The 21,948-nt window shown below is 42.3% G+C and overlaps 1 protein-coding gene across 1 annotated transcript in view; it reads right to left on the reverse strand.

Moving 5' to 3' along the window:
- The window catches only part of CFAP58 (cilia and flagella associated protein 58), a 142,798-nt gene extending 133,283 nt beyond the window's left edge, over positions 1-9,515 (reverse strand). The window contains exons 1-2 of the mRNA XM_084846372.1: positions 9,216-9,515; positions 3,454-3,735 (exon numbers count right to left, since the gene is read on the reverse strand). Of these exons, the coding sequence (XP_084702498.1) occupies positions 3,454-3,735; positions 9,216-9,509 (576 nt within the window). The 5' untranslated portion in view covers positions 9,510-9,515. The remainder of the gene's footprint in view (positions 1-3,453; positions 3,736-9,215) is intronic.
- Positions 9,516-21,948: the final 12,433 nt, after the last annotated feature.

Genomic DNA, 21,948 nt, shown 5'->3' on the forward strand with positions numbered 1-21,948 from the left:
AATGAATCAAGCTTTTTAGTTTTCTTTCATGCTTAGATTTCCATCAGTCTTCTATCCCAGTGGCCAATTGTTTGGCCACTAAACAGTAATACTCTGAGTCAACGAATCCATATCTAGAAATCTGGAACAATATTTCTAATGTTTTGCATTTTTAAAATTCTTTGTTTATGTTCAGCTATATAAATCTAGCTTAACACCCACTAGAATATATGGTCAAAAGTTTCCCTAGAATTTCACACACACACATACTTAAGTACTTTTTTTTTTAAAGGAACACATTAATTGCTATCATGTAATTAACATTGCAACTAGTTTGGCTCTGAGTTGATGCTCTAATGTTTACCAAGCAACAGTGATTTTCAGAGTGACAAAACTGATGCAGAACATTTCCATGTTAAGCAATATGGTAGTTAATGTGGGCTGATTTTAAATAACCAGAACCTTGTGTTTTTTCATGCAATTTTCCACCTATTGCTTCCCAGTGATGAACTTTATTTCTGAATGTGCCCCAACATGATGAGAATGAGATTTATCATCACCTGGGAAACTCTAGCTTTCTATTATTCTCCAGAATATAGTAAATTCACATCTGAAATGGAAATGCATTCAGAAGAAAAATTCACTATGCAAAAAATAAAAAAGGAAGTCACCCTGTGGTGACTTTTATCCATATAAAAAATGAATGTGAGAATGAGTCCTTTATTTGATTACTTGTGCATTGATAACACATTTATAGTTAACAACCTCAACTGTTCCTTTTTCTAGTTCCTAAAGCTTACTCTTCAGTTCAGGATCACATTTACACACATACCTAGCACAAGATGTATAAGAACAGACACATTGGCCTCTGTTCAAGTATGTTGAAAGCTTAAAAGCTAAGCTTATAGACTAAGGGCCAAATTAGGTGTGAAGCTAAACCCATATTTGCATTTAATGTGCAAGTTTTTAAAAATGCAAATAGCAGCTGCCAGAAGTGTGTATGTGTGTGATAATCATCAGGATTGCAGCAGGCAAGGGGGAAATTAGCCCTTTCATTCCCAATCACTCCTCTGAAGATACTGGGTGTCATCATATGAGGTGCTTATCGTGCACTCGTGGTGGGTTTGCAGGTCCTTTTCATGACATCATCATCTTCCGGTGCCTCTCCCGCCATTTTTTAAGTTTATTCCACCATGATTTAACTGGCCAAAAATGCAGCAATATATAAAACCCGAAACAAAGAGGTGGTGAAAATTCAGAATGGTGAAATGTTGCACAATATTGCAGCGCCATCTACTGGCTGTATAAATGAAACATATGGGGCTTATACACACAGGAAACACCCCCTCCCCCCAAAGGCAGGGAAGGGCATCTATTTTGCCAATCATAATCCCACGAAGACTCCAGAAGACAAAGGCTCCAGTAAGGGTGCGTGATTTCAGCTTCGTGTGATGACACCCACCTTTTGCACTGAAAGCAAATCCCCCATTGGTGCCATACAATCAAAATAATTATTAAGAAATCCAGGTACAAGTCAAGCACTTGGAAGTAGTTTTCATTTTTTTAAAAGATGATTTTGCGTTCCAGGAAACATTTCCACTTGTATTACGGATCAAGGTTCTTTAACAAAACAGACAAAGGCAAAGAGAATATTTTATAAGAATATCATATGACCCCAAACCCCACATAATTCAACGGAATCCATTACTTCTAAATACTGCAACTCCAAAGCAAGCCACTGCATAGATTCCTATAGAGAATTGAGACTCCAGGAACAGTAGGAACCTGTATTGCTGATGGGATTTACAGGGCCCTGAACAGATTAGCAGGGGGCAGGACATTTGCATCCCCATCACAGTGCACTGGGCAAGGAGGTTCAAACAATAGGGATGAAAACTACCCCTCCTCCCAACCAGCTGCCCGATGAGAAAGGCTCTCTTTATCACTGCACAGCACAGAAAGCCAACAAACTGCCCGTGGAGTTTGTCACCAACATTTTGCAAGTACAGCACAACCATGTAGCTCTGCATTACTTGTCACTGAAAAGTAATTCAATTTGAAAATCAGAAAGCACAGAGTTGAAGATTTAAGGCTCTCCAAGCCTCTAGTGGGGCCAAATAAGTTCCTGCAGGAGAGTTATGACATACAAGTCATGGTGCAAATGGAGTTAACTTGGGTACAAACAGAGTTAACTTTCCACAGACTGTACATCTGGTATGGAGGAAGCATAGGAAGCCAGTAGGACAAGCATTGATTATGGAAGAACTGACACCCATCCACACCTCCAATGTCACAAAACTCTTAGGGTTTAAGATACAGTTTGTATCTTTAAAAGATGTTGCTCCCAGGAGTTATAGTTCTTTAATAGATCACTTGTTGGTTTTTAACCAAAGTGTCCTCTACACATACATACACACACACTGGAAGGGGATCCACTGATACAAGTCAGATGACAACGAAGGAGCTGCAAGTGCTTTGAGCAAAAGGTTTTTTAAAGGAGCAGAATCAGTGTTAGATGCTGAGAACGTGAGTGGCAAGGGCAGCCCCAAAGATGTCAAAGCATTGGGCAAGCAGTGCCAGCCTTGTAGCAAATATTTTTAAAGCTTTTAGGAGCGTATGTCTTTATAGGCCTTGACAGCAGTGTTAAATTTTCTAACTTGAGACCCACTTTTGAATTTGCTCATACCTTGTGGCCCTCCCATCCCAATACCAATAATGGGTTCCATAGATGAACATATGCAGCCTGCTGCAGCAGAAGCTGAAGGGTTGAGGTACTAACCCAACCCTTAAGATACATAGAAAAAGACATCTCCAGTTCTGTCCTAAAGCCACATACAGGAAACTATAATTAGAACAAAGCTTTTCCTAGGCTCCCTTTTCCTCAAATCAGGTTGGATGATGGGATAGTAGGGATATAGTCCCTACCACAAATGTGGATAAAGGAAGATACCCTCCTAGGGACATCCAACACACTGGGTGGTGGGGAGAAGGAGGCTTCATTTTATTTTCCCCTGGATTTTCACCCCATCTTCAGATGTCCCCACACCTTCTAAAGGGAGTTCACCCCACTCTAAGGTAGTGATTCTCCATGAGCACTCACTGGATCATAGCTCTTCTCCATGGTGTTTTGGAATGAACAAGGGAGCTCTACAAATTATAGCAATGGCTTAAATATTCTGAATTTCAATGCAGTGTAACTGAATGTGAATGTATATTGTATATACATGTTATTAAATATTTAGTATAGATATTTCCCTACATAATCTGATCTTCACAACAAGGTCTTTTTTACCCCAATATTACCAAGTGAGCGGAGGGCAATAGTCAGGGGATGTCACTCTGATCATACCTGGTCCCCATAGTAAGGATCATAGAAACATTGACATCTTACAGATTCATAGGCTCCATTTATTACTACGTCTTTAGTTATGTATTTGCTTATCAAGAGTGTGAGTCATGTTTTCTTCCATTTACCCTTTTCAGTGAAGCTATTGTTGTCTGATCATCCTGAGAGAGTTTTAGAGCGGTAGCCACTTTAGCCGAATTCACCACAATCTCTGCATTCAGTTCCCTGCATTTTGCCATGAGACGCTTTTCATTCTCATAGGACTTTTTCAGTACTGCATGGAGCTTTTCATATTCCACACGAAATTTCTCCAGGCTTTGATCTCCCGTAAGCTCACTGATGACTTCTTGGAAGTCTTTTTCCAAGGCTTCAAAGACATTTTCTTCTATTGCAGGCTTGTCATACCTTTCCTGGACAAAAGGAAAGGTAGAATCTGTCAGACAATCACCAAAGTCATCTTGACAAAGATAATAATATATACCAAGAAATTGGTATTAAAGCTCCAAGGTATACCTTTGATTACAACGTCTGTGATTATGGCACCTTTGTTCCTACCATATGAAGCTTACATTCCATCCTATTTCAAGTGAGCAGCCTCTTCTGGCAAGCAGAGTCTTTTGACTACCACTTCAGCCCATCCATAAAGACCTACCAATAAGCAAAGTATCCAGTTGTTGTTTTGTGTATTGTATTTTATTCTGTTAGCTTCATGTAATTCGCCCAGAGAACTGGTGTTATTGGGTGGATTAAACATGAATAAATAAATACACAAACAGTATTTTCAGTACCAATATTTCTATCACCACAATCTTTGTTTACAACAAGATCCTTGAAGCTGCCATTCTAAAGGAAACTATTATTTAGTTCTTTTACTCTGGAGTAAAAAAACAACTCATCACTCCAGCCTTAAAAGAATATTCCAGACCCCTAATTTTATAGTCCCAGGAGAACTAAAGAGTTTATCAAGGACCTGGCAGGCCACAATACATAGTTGACATGTCACTGTCTGGAAGCCATATATGTTTGACAGCCATGGAGCACTCCAATTTTTTCTGCACTTTTGTACACTTTGTCCTAATTAATTACTGGGAAGAAGATACTGAGTTTGAGTAGACCACAGCAGGTCTGACCATCAAAACGGACCTTACAGCATAATCCTATGCATGTTTACTCAGAAGTAAGACCACTGTGTTCAATGAAGCTTACTCCCTAGTATGTTTGTTTAGGATTACAGCCTCACAGCATAATCCTACGCATGTTTTACACAGAAGTAAGCTCCACCATGTTCAGTGGGACTTACTCCTTCATACGTATGCTTAGGACTGCAGCTTTACAGCATAATCCTATCTGTGTTTACTCAGAAGTAAACCCCACTCTATTTAATGAGATTTAGTTCCCAGTAAATATGCTTAGGTTTGCAGCCTTAGGACACAATCCTATGCAGGTTTAGACAAAGGCCTACAGCTCCCAGAATTCCCAAGCTGGCTGGGGAATGCTAGGAGTTGTAGGCCTTTTCTCTGTCTAAACATGCATAGGATTGCGCCCTTAAATTCTAAACTTCTATTTCTCCAGGAGGAAAATGCAACTTTACTCATCTCAAGTCCTACCCACACATTTAATGAACAACTAAAGGTTAAAATGAGCTCACCAAATTCTAGCAAGATACCCTTATTTCTACGGCGTATGGAATACCACAATTTGATGTAATGGGTGGCACCCAGGCACACAGTGTAATTCTATACATGTCTACTCAGCAGTAAGCTTCACTGAATGCAATAGGATAGCAGTCTACAGTAATTTAACTTAGTTCCCTTGAAACCCATAAGATTTAAGTTAGTCATTATGACTGATTTTTCATATTGATTTCAATGGGACCCTAATTCACTGGATCCAACCCAGTGTGACCAGCATGTTGTCACTGAATTTCCCAGCCTACCAGATCATGTACCAAATTACAGGAAGGTGGGCTAGAGGTAATAATCAGCCAACATGACACTAAGCCTTCAAAGATAACACTAAGTCAGCAATCCTATGAACACTTAGGGTCCCTTCCAGATTTTATCGCACCACTGCCCTGCCTCATTCATGGAATTTTACAGGAAGGGGTGGGGTTCAGATGTCATCATCTTCCACTCATAATCCTCCTGTGTTTTCCCACTGCTTCTTCCATCTTTTTTCTTACTACAGAAAATCCATTGAGAAGAAAAAGACAGAAGAGCTGCAGAACACCTTCCAATTGGCAGTGCTAGGAGTTCTTGGTCTGGAAACATCCTTGAGAGAAAACCACAGTTATATCAGTGGGACCTACTTATGAAAGCACGTGAGTAAGCCTGGGCTCCATGTGCCTTCTTGCCATTGCACTTCCAACATCTGTTTAGGTAAGGATAGAGAACAGGCATCTCCTGGCCCTCTTCTGTGAAGTCCCACAAAATGTTCACAGAATCCTGAGCATCGTTCTTTATAATGTTTCCGGGCCTCAGGGTGCAGACAAAAGCTTAGAAATCAATCATGTGATAGAATAGTGCCCAAAGTGCTAAAAACAAACCAGAAGGTACTTATACTGATCCTACATGACCAAATCCTAAACACATTTTATGACCATTATTCCATGGAACTGAATGGTTTCAGGCTTATATTATAGATTATGGAGCCTTCTAGGAATACTCCAGGGGGGCAGGGCCATCTGTGGTCTGAGACAACACCAGGGGATGTGGGTGGGTTGAGGACTTACCCACATGATGCTTTCTGAGTTCTTCTCCAGCCAGCAGCTCAGTCAGGCAGCTTCATCTGTCCCACAGTCTTTCTCCAATGGGAGAAGTCATGGGACAGGCAAAGTGGCTTCACTGTGTATGGAACCTCTCCCACTGAAGTGAAGCTGGTTCCCAGCAGATGCATTAGGAGGATCATCCTCCCGACATGCCCACCAGGAATCAAATAACATCAGGGCTGGTTGTGATTGCCCTCCCATTATAGACTATATTCTAATATGGCTGCAAACTTATGTACCTTTACCTTGGAGTAAGCTCCATGGAACTCAATGGGGTTTACTTCTGGGTAAACATGTATGGGATTGTGCTATAAGTATCTTTGTGACCAAATATTTTCACATATTAACTTTAGTAAATGTAAATTAAGATCTTAACAGAACATCTGCAAAACCCTTTGCCATTATAAGTTGTCACAATGTATGAACCAATGAACTGGCATCTCGACCACATACATACAAGTTACATAACGTAATTGCTCTATGAACTAGTTTGATTACTCTTGCACTCTTTGGAAAGTTGTAAGAGTAAGCCCAGTTTTGTGGAAAACTCTAAAATATCCCAAGGCGACTACACACGTACCCTACAAACTAATCTAACAGTTGGCATCCCCCCCCACAAATCATTTAACTAATATACCTTATTTTTAAAGCCCACTGCGTTATTCTTACTCCATCACCTTTTTTTAAAGTCATGAAAACTCTTGCACAATTGTGTGGAAGTAATCCAAAAGCCCTGTCTATGTCTAGAAGTTAATTACTTTCCTGTTGTCTACTAAAACTGTTGTTTACTTTTCAAAAATTAAGTTGGCCTGAAATAATAGGTTGTTCTTAAATAAAGACATGTTGATCACTAATCATCACCCCATTTTCCTCTGTGTTCTTAACTATTGGATTGTTTTATTATTTTTACTAACATATTTCTAGGTCCAGAAGAAAATATATATCACTACTGTATCACCATACCACCACTGAATGTATGGCCCACAATATAACACCTGACAATAAAACTGCTTCTATTCGTAATGCTTAAAATATAATGGTGTTCTCTGCCCATGATAAACTACATGCTGACAGAAAAATGTGAGTGAAATCAAACTGAAGTAAAGATGTTTTGTGAGCTAAGGACAGTAGCAAGGCGGCCTGTGTTTTATTCTCCCAGTCTGAGTTCATGCCAAACTCAGTTATTCAGCCCATAAAGATTGGTTTATTGTCCTCAGGTTTGCCCAGAGTATCAAGAAACACAGGCTGAGAACATTTCAATTAATAACGGACAAAACTGGAAAGGCAAGATGAAGTGACAGAAGGACTGTTTGCAACAAAGTGGAAAGGACAGCTATATTAGAAGACACAAAGAAAATGGGTTCTCCTAAAGAAATTCCTGTAAAAAGAGCAGAGGCCCACATGCAAGAGACCTGAACAGGCAATTGGGAGGGGGGAAAAGGAAGAACTGATGGATAAAGTGGGGGAGTGGAAGAATTAAAATACTAATAGACTTTAGAGAAAAAGCAAAAACATGGGAACAGGTTATGAGACAATGAGGGAGGAGGGAGGCAGGGTAGGAGTAGGAGAAATAAGTAAAAGCAGATGAGGGAATGGGAAATAGAGAAACAAAAAGGGGGGAGAAAAAGAGAAAGTGGGGCGATCAGGTAGGGTCAGCATAGGTTATACACTACAAAAGACAGACATTAGTCGGGGCATCTAACTTTTTCTCTCTGTTTCTATTTCAGCACTACTGGAAGACACACTGATGTCTGGTCAAGACCATAGGAGAAATGGTGATGAAGAAGCAATGAGCAAGTTTTTATTTGCTTGCTTACAATATTTGTATGCTGCCCCATAACAAAGTTCTCTGAACAGCTTACAAAAAAACAAAAATTAAAAAACAATTTAAATACAAAATAAAACATAAAACTATTCCAGAAAGTGTCACCAATACAGAGAAAGAAGACATTACGAGACAGGAAACTCAGAGGAGATGATAAGAAGAGGTTATAGAAGACAGGATGAGAGGCAAAGGAATAGAAAATGAAATGGAAAGGGGCAACAGAGGCAGAATGGAGCAACAGGAGAAATGTGTTAAGAATGCAAATCTGTAATATAAATGGGATGGGAAGTGTTTAAAGAGGATAAGACAAATTCATGGATGGCAGTTCTAGGACATGACAAAAGGTATGGTAAAAGAATGGGGTAAAAGAGCCTTCCACAACCTGGTGCCCTCCATGGCCATGGTGGCTAGGAACGATGGGGGTTGCAATCCCACACACCCAGAGGGCACCAGGTTGCAGAACTCTGGGGTAAAAGGTAACACAAGGAAAAAGTGGGGGGAGAAGAATTGTAGGGGGGAACACAATAAGACTTAAATTAGAGCTGTAAAATCATACATGTACTTCTCTGGATCAGTTAATCCAGAAAAAAGCACCACCTGGTTCTGTCACTAACATGGAGTATAATCCTCCCACCACAAACTATTTGTGTACACCAGAATAATGTCGTTAGTAAGTCTGAGTGTGCGCCCTTGACGTATGGGGAACGATGAATGGGTGGCAAAAATGTTCAAAGTGACGGGCCAACGTTTTATAGAATACGGGGAGAAAGGATATACGGTTGAATCCACAGTTAGCCATACTTAAGCACAGAACCACTGAAATCACTGTGGTTTCGGTTAGTTGTAACTAACTTTTCCCACTGATCTCAAGGGGTCTACTCTAAGCATAACAACGCCTAGATCCAAGCTGATGTTAGCAGTAAAAAAAGAAAAAAAGTGGAACTTTCAGACTCTGAAAAACACAGGTGAAATTCACGTTATGAGGTTTACTGCGATTCACAAAGGGAGGCTATTTTACCTTCTCCCGCAGTGCGAGCGAGGGGCAGCAGCAGGGGATACTGGAAATACCTGGGGGGGCGCCCACCATGCCTTGTTTCGTTCTGGTGGCGCCCCAGGAGGAGGAGGAGGAGGAAGGGGTACTATTAGGAGGTGGGCGCTGAAAACCACGTATTATGCTCAAGAAAGGAAAATGCAGGGAAGCGGGGACGCTACAGTGAAGGGGGAGACGGCAGGGGCTGCCACGGGAAAAGAAACGGGAGGAGGCTGCGCTGTCGGGGGAGGGGGTGGGGCGGGCTCACCTCAGCCATTTTTGCAGCGGGGGAGAGGGGAGCACAACCCCCGGGGTGTGAGGGGGGAGCAGGCGGAGCACCCCGCGCTGAGAGAGAGAGGCGGGAGGGCCTGTCCTCCTCGCTCGGCCGCCGCGGCTGTGTACACGGCCGCCGCCCGCGTCTCCTAGCAACCTCTGCCCCTCCCTTCTCGCATTCTGGCGGGAGGCGGCTGGCGGGACGCTCTCCAGGCTGGGGGGCGAGGGAGGTCCGCAGGGGGTCTCTCGGGCGCGGGCAGGGCGCGTGGCGGCACCCGTGGCCTCTCATCACCTCGTATACAGCCTTTTTTCATCGGAGGTAAAGGGTGTCGCCAAAACAGCAATAAATTACACTACGCCACTGTCACATTAATAGTATTTTATTTTGCGGTAGTTTTTATTTCAAATATTTCCGTGCCGCCTTTCTGGGCAAAGCCCTCGAAAGGCGGCATGCAGTGAAGTTCTATATGCGTTTACTCAGAAGTAAGTCTCACTGAGGTCAGCGTTCAGTGGGACTTACTTCCAGGTAAGTGGGTATAGGATTTCAGCTACCTATCAGCATAATTGTTGTGAACCGCCCAGAGAGCTTCGGCTATTGGGCGGTGTAGAAATGTAATAAATAAATAAAGCCTCAGAACGAAAAGAGCTCCTGACAGCAAAAACGTCAGTTGCTGTGTTTTCACTTTGAAACCACTTCAGGACTTGGGCAAATGTGAAGTAGTAGTGAAATATTGCGATTAATAATAATTGCGAATAAAATAGCAAAGCTGTCTAAAAACATTACGCAGTGAACAACCTTCATATAAAACCAATCTAAAATAATGAAAATGAAAAGCAGTTTTAAAAACCAGCAGCAATATAAACCATTAAGGTTGCAATCCTATGCAAGTTTAGACAGAAAAAAGTCCTGCAACTCCCAGCATTTCCCAGCTAGCATGGCTGGCTGGGGAATGCTGGGAGCTGTAGGACTTTTTTTTTCTGTGTAAACATGTATAGGACTGCACTCTAAATACTCCAACCCATCCTAATAATTCAGCTAAAAAAGGAGATTGAAATACATCCCTCTCCAAGGCTTGTGAGAAGAGAAACATCTTTGCCTGCTGCTGAGAAGTTAGTAATGTTGATGCCAGGCAAGCATCCCTGGGAAGGGAATGTCATAAACAGGGTGCCACAAGAAGGTGCTCTTTCTCTGGTCGCCAACAGCCTCAACTCAGGTGCCAGGGGCACCAGTTCCTCAGCATCCTGCTCCAAAACGTGATGAAATTTCGGGAAAACAAGGAAGGGTTCAGTCACTGAGGTCAGAGCAACACACCCACAAAGGCTGGGCTACACGCCTCATGGGCAGGACTATGATACCAGACCCAGTGCGATTGTGGAAACAGGTCAGTAACAGAGCTGCAGTAAGCTGGAAAAGTCGGACTATAAGCAGTCTCAGAAGAAGCGGTTTTTCAGCTATAAAATGTGGGGCTGGTGCTGAATGGCCGCAACATCATGGAAACACAGAGACCTCACTGCACAGCCAGGTTGGAGTAAATCGTTGGTGGAATCACAGCCCTGGAGGAGAACCTCCAAATATAACCTCACTACAGGGGCATGTTGATATTGGGGCAAGCATTCCTTCAGATATCTCTGTCCCAAACTATGTGGGGGTTTAAAGGCAAATACCACCACTTTGATTATGATGATAGTAATAAAGCTTTTATTGTTTCAACCAATAGTTACAACAGGCATACAAAAAACATAAATGAATAAAAATCAAGTAAAACAGATGTTAGACGTTTTTAATCATTCCACAAAGTGAAAAATTTTATTCTATAGCTTTGGGTTGCAAAGGCAAAATTGGCCAGTGCCAGGAGAATTATCTTACTGTGACATGTAAACAGAAAAATTATTTTCTCTGAATCAGACCAGATGAACTTTTTCTCAAAAATGGGATCTAAATACTTGGGATGACTCTGGGAATAGATAGGGCAATAAAACAGATAACGAGGCAGGTCCTCCACTTTGCCACTACAGTAAGGACAAAGTCTGGAGGCATAACACGTTTTGTTAAAATGCCCTTCCAAAACTGCCATTTTCATCTGCTGCATCCTTAGTCGGGTTAGAGCTGATCTAAGACGGGGATTAGAAATAATAGTCAAATAACTTCAACATTCAAAATTAATCTTCGTCTTTGCAAACCAGGGTGCTATGTTGTTACTGGAAACTGCCCAAAGATCCAATTGGGTAGAGACACTGTAAACCCTCTTCTTAAAAACCGCTTTACAGTGGGCTATATTTAAGATACTAAAATATTGGATTTGTTGTTTATTCGTTCAGTCGCTTCCGACTCTTCGTGACTTCATGGACCAGCCCACGCCAGAGCTTCCTGTCGGCCATTGCCACCCCCATCTCCCCCGAAGTCGAGTCCGTCACCTCCAGAATATCATCCATCCACCTTGCCCTTGGTCAGCCCCTCTTTCTTTTGCCTTCGACTTTCCCTAGCATCAGCATCTTCTCCAGGGTATCCTGTCTTCTCATGATGTGGCCAAAGTACTTCAGTTTTGCCTTTAATATCCTTCCCTCAAGTGAGCAGTCCGGCTTTATTTCCTGGAGTATGGACTGGTTTGATCTTCTTGCAGTCCAAGGCACTCTCAGAATTTTCCTCCAGCACCACAGTTCGAAAACGTCTATCTTCCTTTGCTCAGCCTTCCTTATGGTCCATCTCTCACAGCCATAGGTTACTACGGGGAAGACCATTGCTTTAACTATGCGGACCTTTGTTGTCAGTGTGATGTCTCTGCTCTTCACTATTTTATCAAGATTTGTCATTGCTCTCCTCCCAAGAAGTAAACGCCTTCTGATTTCCTGGCTGCAGTCAGCGTCTGCAGTAATCTTTGCATCTAGAAAGACAAAGTCTGTCACTGCCTCCACGTTTTCTCCCTCTATTTGCCAGTTATCAATCAAGCTGGTTGCCATAATCTTGGTTTTTTTGAGGTTGAACTGCAACCCAGCTTTTGCACTTTCTTCTTTCACCTTCGTCATAAGGTTCCTCAGCTCCTCCTCACTTTCAGCCATCAAAGTGGTATCATCTGCATATCGGAGATTGTTAATGTTTCTCCCAGCGATTTTAACTCCAGCCTTGGCTTCATCAAGCCCAGCACGTCGCATGATGTGTTCTGCGTACAGGTTGAATACATAGGGTGGGAGTATACAACCCTGCTGTGCTCCTTTCCCAATCTTAAACCAGTCCGTTGTTCTGTGGTCTGTTCTTACCGTTGCTACTTGGTCGTTATACAGATTCCTCAGGAGGCAGACAAGATGACTTGGTATCTCCATACCACCAAGAACTTTCCACAATTTGTTATGATCCACACAGTCAAAGGCTTTAGAATAGTCAATAAAACAGAAATAGATGTTTTTCTGAAACTCCCTAGCTTTCTCCATTATCCAGCGGATATTGGCAATTTGGTCTCTAGTTCCTCTGCCTTTTCTAAACCCAGCTTGTACATCTGACAATTCTCATTCCATGAATTGCTGGAGTCTACCTTGCAAGATCTTGAGCATTACCTTACTGGCATGTGAAATAAGTGCCACTGTTCGATAGTTTGAACATTCTTTGGTGCTTCCCTTTTTTGGTATGGGGATATAGGTTGATTTTTTCCAATCTGTTGGCCATTCTTGTGTTTTCCAAATTTGCTGGCATATGGCATGCATCACCCTGACAGCATCATCTTGCAAGAGTTTAAACAGTTCAGCTGGGATACCGTCATCTCCTGCTGCCTTGTTATTAGCAATGCTTCTTAAGGCCCATTCACCCTCACTCTTCAGGATGTCTGGCTCTAGCTCACTGACCACACCGTCAAATCTATCCCCGATATTATTATCCTTCCTATATAGATCTTTCGTATATTCTTGCCACCTTTTCTTGATCTCTTCTGCTTCTGTTAGGTCCTTGCCATCTTTGTTTTGGATCATACCCATTTTTTCCTGGAATTTACCTCCGATGTTTCTAATTTTCTGCAAGAGGTCTCTTGTCCTTCCTGTTCTATTATCTTCTTCCACTTCCGCACATTGCTTGTTTAAAAATAATTCCTTATCTCTTCTGGCTAACCTCTGGAATTTTGCATTTCATTGGGCATATCTCCCCCTATCACTGTTGCCTTTTGCTTTCCTTCTTTCTTGGGCTGCTTCCAGTGTCTCAGCAGACAGCCATCTTGCCTTCTTGGTTTTCTTTCTCTTTGGGACGTTTTTTGTTGCCGCCTCCTGAACAATGTTGCGAACTTCTGTCCATAGTTCTTCCGGGACCCTATCTACTAAATCTAGTCCCTTAAATCTATTCTTCACCTCCACTGCATATTCATGAGGAATATTCGTGAGCTCATATCTAACTGATCTGTGGGTCTTCCCTATTCTCTTTAGTCTGATTCTAAATTGTGCAATAAGAAGTTTGTGATCTGAACTACAGTCAGCTCCAGGTCTTGTTTTTACCAATTGCATAGATGTTCACCACCTTTGGCTACAAAGGATGTAGTCAATCTGATTTCAGTGTCGACCGTCTGGTGAAGTCCATGTATCAAGTCGTCTGTTAGGTTGTTGGAAGAGAGTGTTTGTTATGCACAGTGAGTTGTCTTGGCAAAATTCTATCAGCCTATGTCCTGCTTCATTTTGTTCTCCCAGACCATGCTTGCCTGTAATTCCAGGTGTCGTTTGACTACCCACCTTAGCATCCCAGTCTCCTGTAATGAAAATAACATCTTTGTTTGGCGTACTATCCAGTAGGTGCTGCAGATCCTCATAGAACTGATCTACTTCTGCTTCTTCAGCATCTGTGGTTGGGGCGTATATTTGGATCACTGTGATGTTAAATGGCTTACCCTGAATTCGAATTGAGATCATTCTGTCATTGTTTGGATTGTATCCAAGCACTGCTTTGGCCACTTTATTATTAATTATGAAGGCTACTCCATTTCTTCTGTGGTCCTCTTGTCCACAGTAGTAGATCTGGTGGTCATTTGATGTGAAGTGGCCCATTCCAGTCCATTTCAGTTCACTGACACCCAAAATGTCTATATTTAATCTTGACATCTCCCCAGTAACCACATCCAATTTGCCCTGGCTCATAGATCTTACATTCCAGGTTCCTATGGTGTGTTGATCTTTAGAACATCGGATTCGTCGTTCACCACCAGCACCATCGGCTGCTAGCCATACTTTCGGCTTTGAGCGAGCTGCGTCATCACATCTGAGGCTAGTTGAACTTATCCTCTATTCCTCCCCAGTAGCATTTTGACCATCTTCCGACGTGGGAGTCCTATCTTCCAATGGTATACCGACATATCTCTGGTTGTACTGATCCATTTAGTTTTCATGGCAAGAATACTGGGGTGGGTTGCCGTTTCCTTCCCCAGGGATCGTATTTAGTCTGGTCTCTCTGCCATGACCTTCCCATCTTGGGTGTCCCTTCACGGTTTAGCTCATGACGTCATTGAGGTGCTCAAGCTCCAGCACCACGACAAGGTAACGATCTCCTTTGCTGAAGAAAATATTGGATAGAGAAGCCATAATAATGAATTTGGGAACGCCACTTTGAATTGTGTTCAGAAATGGAGTGGCAGCCAGTGGAGTTTTTTCAGCACCGGCAAAAATTTGTTCCTGACTATTATCCTCAGAATAGCCTAGCAGCTGTATTCTGAACCAATAGCAGTTTCTAAAGAAGAACACATTATCCTCAGAATAGCCTAGCAGCTGTATTCTGAACCAATAGCAGTTTCTAAAGAAGAACATGCAGCACTTTGTAATAAGAATACTGGTGTAAACCTGTTTCTCAATTGTACCACTTCTTATCACTATTGGGGGCTCACATGCTTGATTGCTCCACCATACCAAAAATAAAAATCCTTCCATGTAGAAAACTAGAACAAGGGGGGAAAGAATCTAGCTTGTTTTCTATGTGCAGGGTTATTATTTTGTATGAGGAGGAATCAAGCACGTTAGCCCCCAACTGCAATCTGAAGTGGCACGATGAAGAAATAGGTGTACCTCATTATTTGCTGCTGTCTGTAAGAACTAAACCTCAGTTATGAAACCAGAACTCAGGTCTAGTTCTTACAAATGTAGGGCAAGGATCAAAACCCAGGTTTAGTTCTTACATAGCTGTGCATCCTTATAGTAGCCTTGCATGGGGGAAGGTGGGATTTGTGCCCATACCAGCAGAGGTCTATCCTCCAACCAGTGGAGACTGGTGGCTCTGGTTTCAGTGAAGCTGTGAATCCATTCTGGCTTTCAGTCAGAACCAGCCAGAGCTCTAAAAGGAGCTATCCAATGTGCTGAACCTATTTGGGGGATAGGTTCAGCACCTTGGATAGCTCTTTTAGAGTTCTGGCTGGTCCTTACTGAAACCCAGAATAGATTCACAGTCCCACCGAGATTGGAGCCACCAGCTTCCACTGCCTCCAACACTTTGAAGATCAACATGGGGCATTCTGGTGTACTTGGAATACACTTATTCTCACTCCAGGAATCAATGGCTGGGACATCAACACTCTATTACAAATTTCTGGATGTTCTTTTCCTACAGCATGCTGTATTAAGAAAACAACCACCTTATAATACGTTGTCAACCATTCAAAATTAACCATCCATGTGAACTGGCAAGCTGTGTGCTACACAATACCTTACTGTTTGTGTGTGTTCTTCATATGCATGTGCACTAGAGATCATAAGATGCACTCTGACATTTAATTAAAAAGTAGGTGAGAGGGCTGAAACCTGAACAGCAGCAATTCTAGCGCACTGTGTATGGATACAAACAAAACAAAACAAAAATTAAGAAATCCCAAAAATCTTCCCCAAAGCAAAACAGGGATAGTGCTTATTTAACTTATAAGCAGAGTACATCATGAGAAACACCAGGTTGGATGAATCACAGGTCAGAATTAAGATTGCCAGGAGAATTATCAACAACCTCAGTTACGCAGATGATACCACCCTAATGGCAGAAAGCGAAGAGGATCTAAAGAGCCTCTTGTTGAGGGTGAAAGTGGAGAGTGCAAAAGCTGGTTTGAAACGCAACATTAAAAAAACTAAGATCATGGCATCTGGCCCCATCACTTCTTGGCATATGGAAGGGGAAGAAACGGAAGCAGTGACAGATTTTATTTTCTTGGGCTCCAAGATCAACGCAGACCGTGACTGTAGCCATGAAATTAAAAAGAAATTTAACAGCGACTGATAGCAGAAAATTAAAAGTACCTAATAAATAGGAATAATTAGAGCATATGAAGGAATGTAACATAGACAAAGTAATGTCGCTAAACTACTGCATTAGCAGCAGGGTTGTTTTGGAGGAGCTTAATTTCTAAAACAAACAAAAAAAGCCCGAGGGCTCAGGTCTGCCAGGCATTTGCACCTTCTGACCGATAAGGCCTTCCTACATATTCCACAAGTATGAGGACTGATAACTGTTGTTCCATGGGCAAGGAAAAATACTCAATATATGCTCAGAGGCACTCTCTGTTCCTTTATGTTATGTTCCAAGATAGCCCTCTGGAGCCTTAGCTCAAATTAAAGCTCAGAACAAGGGTAGGATTGGCCAAGCATAAGAAAGTCTATTTTGGAGCAGTGAGGAATATTCCAGGAAGGAGGGCAGATTGTGGGAGAGTGAGGAAAGGCATTGGAGTGGAACAGGAGATGATTTGAACCAGGAAACTGAAAGAGCATGTGCCCCAGTGCCAAGCAAAACCATGGAACAGATTTAATTCCATCTTAATTGGTTTAAATGCAAGCAGCAGAGCATAACTGGTTTGTGGATCAGGCTTTAATTAACATTTATAAAATGACTGCATACCCTGTGGTTATGAACTGCATAACCAGAATCTTAATGCATGTTCATTTGTTGTATATTCTCAGAATCTCTCACTTTTACTGAACTGTTTGCCTCCATTCTATTTTAGTGACAATGAAAGTGAAGCCAGTGAAATGAATTCCATTAAAATCCGTATGACCTGAGAGTTTATTTTTAATACAGACATTTCTTCATTTTTCCATCTGTCATCTATTCCTCTATCCATTACTTCTTTGCAGATATTTTTGCCAATATTTACTGTCTGGTAGGCTTTTGAACCTACTGACTTAACCAAAGACTACATAAAAAGCAAGTCTACACTAATTGCTTTGTGAAGGCCTCTTGTGATTTGATACATGGCTTGTCTGCATTGCAATGAGTATCATCTGAATTGAAAATGTCTGGAAATCAGTGTGGGCACTGCCATTACCACCCTAAAATTAAATTGTATCAGTCTGGAGAGAGTAAAATTTCCTGCTTTAGATTAAGGCATGACCAAAAAAAGTGAGCCAACAATCCAGATACCATCTGCCTTTGAGTTGTGCATCCCTTGTCGAGTTCATTAAGACTTGTGTTTGTTCAAATAATGTTACTGTGCTATTGCAACATTCATGTGTGCAATGATGCAACTGTTGTGAGAAGTTTTGTAAGATGAAGATGACTCTAGAAGTAGGCAAAGCAAGCAAACCCTGTATCCCAAGATAGAGCCCAAATGGCCTGCCACAAACTAATGCATACAGACACATCTATACATGCTGTGGATGCTCAAGATAGATATAAACAAATATCTTGAAACTTCAGCACCATCTCACCTATGAGCCTTTTGGGAGAATAGATATTCCTTACACCAGGAAAAAGCACTTATTTGTTGTTGTTCAGTCGTGTCCGACTCTTCGTGACCCCATGGACCATAGCACGCCAGGCCGTCCTGTCCTGCGCTCTCTCCCGGATATGTTATATTATAATAAGGACAAACTCTAGGTGGCACTATACAACCATAATATTACGGTGGAGATCTATATACCAGCTAAACTTAGCCTTCCCCTAATTTGTCTATTTAATTAAATACACCCCAAACGCATTAGTCTTATTGCATGGATGGGGTTCTCCATCTCTTTGATCCTTTTGGTTGTTCTTTTCTGTTCCATTTCCATCTTTTATTATACCATTCTTGAGATCTGATGGCAATATGATATATTTATATTATGGCATTATGATTGTGTTGTCTGCTGGATCTTAACCATTAATTTCAGGCTGCACAGTGATATTGGTAACTTTATAGGTTTATTACTAGAGTTATATGCAGCTTCCTCGCAGGGCTCTTATTACAGGCCTGCAGCAGATTTCTCTGATGGAGTCAAGTAGGTCTATCATGTAAGCTACCTGGATAGGAGACTGCTTCAGAACCATGAATAAGCTGCTATGAGATGCAAGGTGAGTGACAAAGACAGATAAATCATGGGAGTGGTAGCATTTTTGCCCCATGTATAAATTCTGAGGATTTGCAATCCAGTACAGAAACAGTAGTGTCAAGAGTGTCTGGCTTTTCCCACTATTCTCAGCTTCTTCTCCAGCCAAGTCCTATGAATCTGCACATAGAGGTAAGGTCTAGTAAGCTTAATGAGGATTACTGCCAAGTAACTGTGCATAGGCCTACAGCCCCAGCAACCTTCTTCTGGCTCATCATGATATAAGAAGCTTTTCCTAAATAGGGCAGAATCAGTAAAACCACTCAATCGGCAAAGGATTTTGATTAACAAGGGTTTATGTGCACATAAAACCACAGGATCCAATATTTCATGGTAAGGAAATGTGAGAGAGGTCAAGGAAGAGAGAGAAAGAGACAGAGAGAGAGAGAGAGAGAATTGCACTTCTTGCAGCCTGATCCTGTGCAGTCAGAAGCCTCTAAGGGAGCAATCCTATGCATGTTTAGACAGAGAAAAGGTCTACAACTCCCAGCATGCCCCAGCCAGAGTTGTAGGCCTTTTCTCTGTCTAAACATGCATAGGATTGCATCCTATGCCTGTTGAATTCAGGTTGCTTCCACACAGATGGTGCCAAGTGCTACCGATCAAAAGACATGGTGGAGCTTCTCTGTCTTTCCCTCAATAATGTATTGTCTGTGGTAAGAAAAAGAAAGGAAAGAAACAGAAAAAGTGGTGGGAAAATGTGGGAGGGTTACAAATGGAAAATGATAACATCTGCTCCCCCTGCCCCACCCCACCCCCCATGCCACTGATGAGGTAAAGTGGTAGTACAATAAAAGCCTGGTCTGGAAGCGCCCTAGATAGCCTCAGGTGTGTCTGCCTCTGTATCATATCAGGCTATTCTTGTTACTCCAAAAAGAACTACGTGCTACCTTTGCACATGTGTTCCCCAACTGCACGTTTGCCACTGAATGGCAACAGAGGACAGAGCAGAATTTGCAGAGGAGAATCATTGGGCTGTGTGCGCGTTCAGCTCTTTCCCCACTCACCAATTATACCCTGCAAATTCCGACTCTAGCAAACTTCTAGCCTAGTCGTGTTTCTTTCCTCTGCCAGAGCCAGATGGGGTGGAGAAGGGGGATGAGGAACAGCCCATGGGCTGGGAAATGGAGAGAACCAGTGATTTCATGAAGGGTTAGTAGGAGCACTGTCTTTCTCACTGCCAGCTCCCCTCTTCAAATGCCCCCCTGCATTAGCATTAGGAGGCAGGCACATGTTTGCTATTTAAACAATGTATTACTCTTCTCATTCGTTTCGACAGAATTTGCTTCCGAGTTCATTACAATTTCATCCAAAACTGCCTGATCATTATTCATAATGTTAGAACCATTATCTTACCGGGCATTGCTGCTGTAAGGGGGCTAGTACTAAGAGAACATAAGGTATCCCTTTATCTGCAAGAGAGATTAGAATTTTCCAATAGGATTTGGGCTTTTCTATTTTCTTTCGACCTACCTCTGAAATATCTTTACCAGAGTTTCTGCTTGCTTTTAAAATTATTAATTCCTTAGGTTTACTTCATCTGTTTCATAGCCTTATAAATAATAATGATTGTAAAACTGTCAGTTCTCTATTCGAAGCATAAATAATAGCAGTAGTGTTGCAAGTGGATGTTAGAGGCACAATAGGTAAGTAAAAAAAAAAAAAACCTATAGCCTAAGGCCTGTAGCTCTTCCATATATGAAGGGATCACACTAAAGTTCATTCTATAAAGGAAAAAACAACACATGGTTGCTTTTGTGATGCTTAAACAGGGATACAGTTTCAAATAAAGTATGCACAATAATCCTGTTAGGAATAAACTGTGCTAAAAGGCTGGAAGTTAAAAGCAAAGAGCGTGGAACAGAATTATGTTTGTTACAAGATACCACCATCAAGAGCGTTTTGCTAGGATAACCAATCAGTCCTCAGAGATGTGTGTTTATACCACTCTCTAGACCAGCCTTCCCTAACCTGGTGCCCTCCAGATGTTTTGGGCTTCAACTTCCAGCATTCCTGACCATTAACTATGCTGGCAGGGGCTTCTGGGAGTAGAAGTCTGAAACAACTGCAGATCTATCTGCCCACCACTGTTCTAGATCACCTTTCTTTTAGAATAATCTCTCTCAAGAGTGGCCCCACCTGGGAGGCAAGGTGAGGCTGCTACACCTCATTAGCATGCTCACCTTGCTAATTACCAGTCCAACGCAGTACAGCGTTAGTTGCACACAAACCCACTGACATCTATGAACGTAGATGCAGCTAACTCTCTATATAGAATCAGGCAGTACAATTAAAATGTGCATGATTAATCAACTAAGATATCTTTAGTGGGGGGGGGGGTGTTTCCACCAGTGATTTACTCCAAGCTGGCTGCTCATTGAGGTTGTCAGGGATACATGACGTCGTGGCCATCCAGCAGCCACCCCAGAGCTTATCAGGGGAAAAACAGATTTCCTGAGACTGCTTAAAGTCCAATCCTTTTCTTCAAGTTGGGTTCTCCCCTGTATAGTTGCTGTGTGGCCAACCCCTGCATTGACCTAGAGTACACTAGCCCTGCCCAGGGGTGTGCCTTTCACCATGACGCAGGTCAAGGGGTGTTTCCTCCCAATATGCTGAATGAGGCTTGTCCTCTGAATGCCCACAGAACTTACAGAGATCCCCCTCAACTGACATGGCACAGCACAGTCTCAAGGCTCCAATCCTCCTTTGTTTGGCTTATTGCCTTAGGAAGAAACTACTTTGACCCTTCAGTATAAAACTCTTGCAGGTTGAAATGTGGGCTGATTTCCATCTTTGTGTTCTCCCCCTGCCCCCCTTTCCCAGCACAAGCATACGTGTGTCTACTCAGAAGTAACTCCCATTGTGCTCAATGAGGCTTGCTCCAGAAATGCAGGTGCAACTGGACTTTCAGGGGAAAGGAGAAAAGGGGGAGGGGGGAAGCCTCTCCTATTGGTTGAGCAGCCCCTGCAGGTCAGATGACATTCACTCCAACCCCCGCCCCTACAGGAAGTATGTTCTGTGAAGCGATTTTTACTGCTGCAGAGAACCTCCTTGTGGAGCCCTGCATGGACTAAAGCGCAGCAAAGCTGATTCCTTTTTAAAAATCCAGTAGTCCTCCATTAGCTTCTCCTTCTGTTGTTGTGGAAACATGGCCCAGGTGACGGTCATACCAGAATCATATCTGTACGGTACCTGCCAAAGCTTCTGTAACTATTGGAGCAGCCATATTAGCTCTTAGCCGGGCCCATGGCTAGCTTCAAGAAATAACATGGGTTTACAGTACTGGCTCAGATGTTTTGTATCCCCAAGTTTAGCAGAAATACAAAAAATATTTAAAGAAAAACTCCTTAAGGGAACAACCCCTCACCCCAATGGTCAATTGAGACTATCTGTTTGTGGTGCTGCAACTCCCATCAGCCATAGCCAGCATAACC

Source organism: Heloderma suspectum, chromosome 3 (assembly GCF_057233095.1).
Source record: "Heloderma suspectum isolate Gila_16-S chromosome 3, 16-S_ref, whole genome shotgun sequence".
Taxonomy (NCBI): Eukaryota; Metazoa; Chordata; class Lepidosauria; order Squamata; family Helodermatidae; genus Heloderma; species Heloderma suspectum.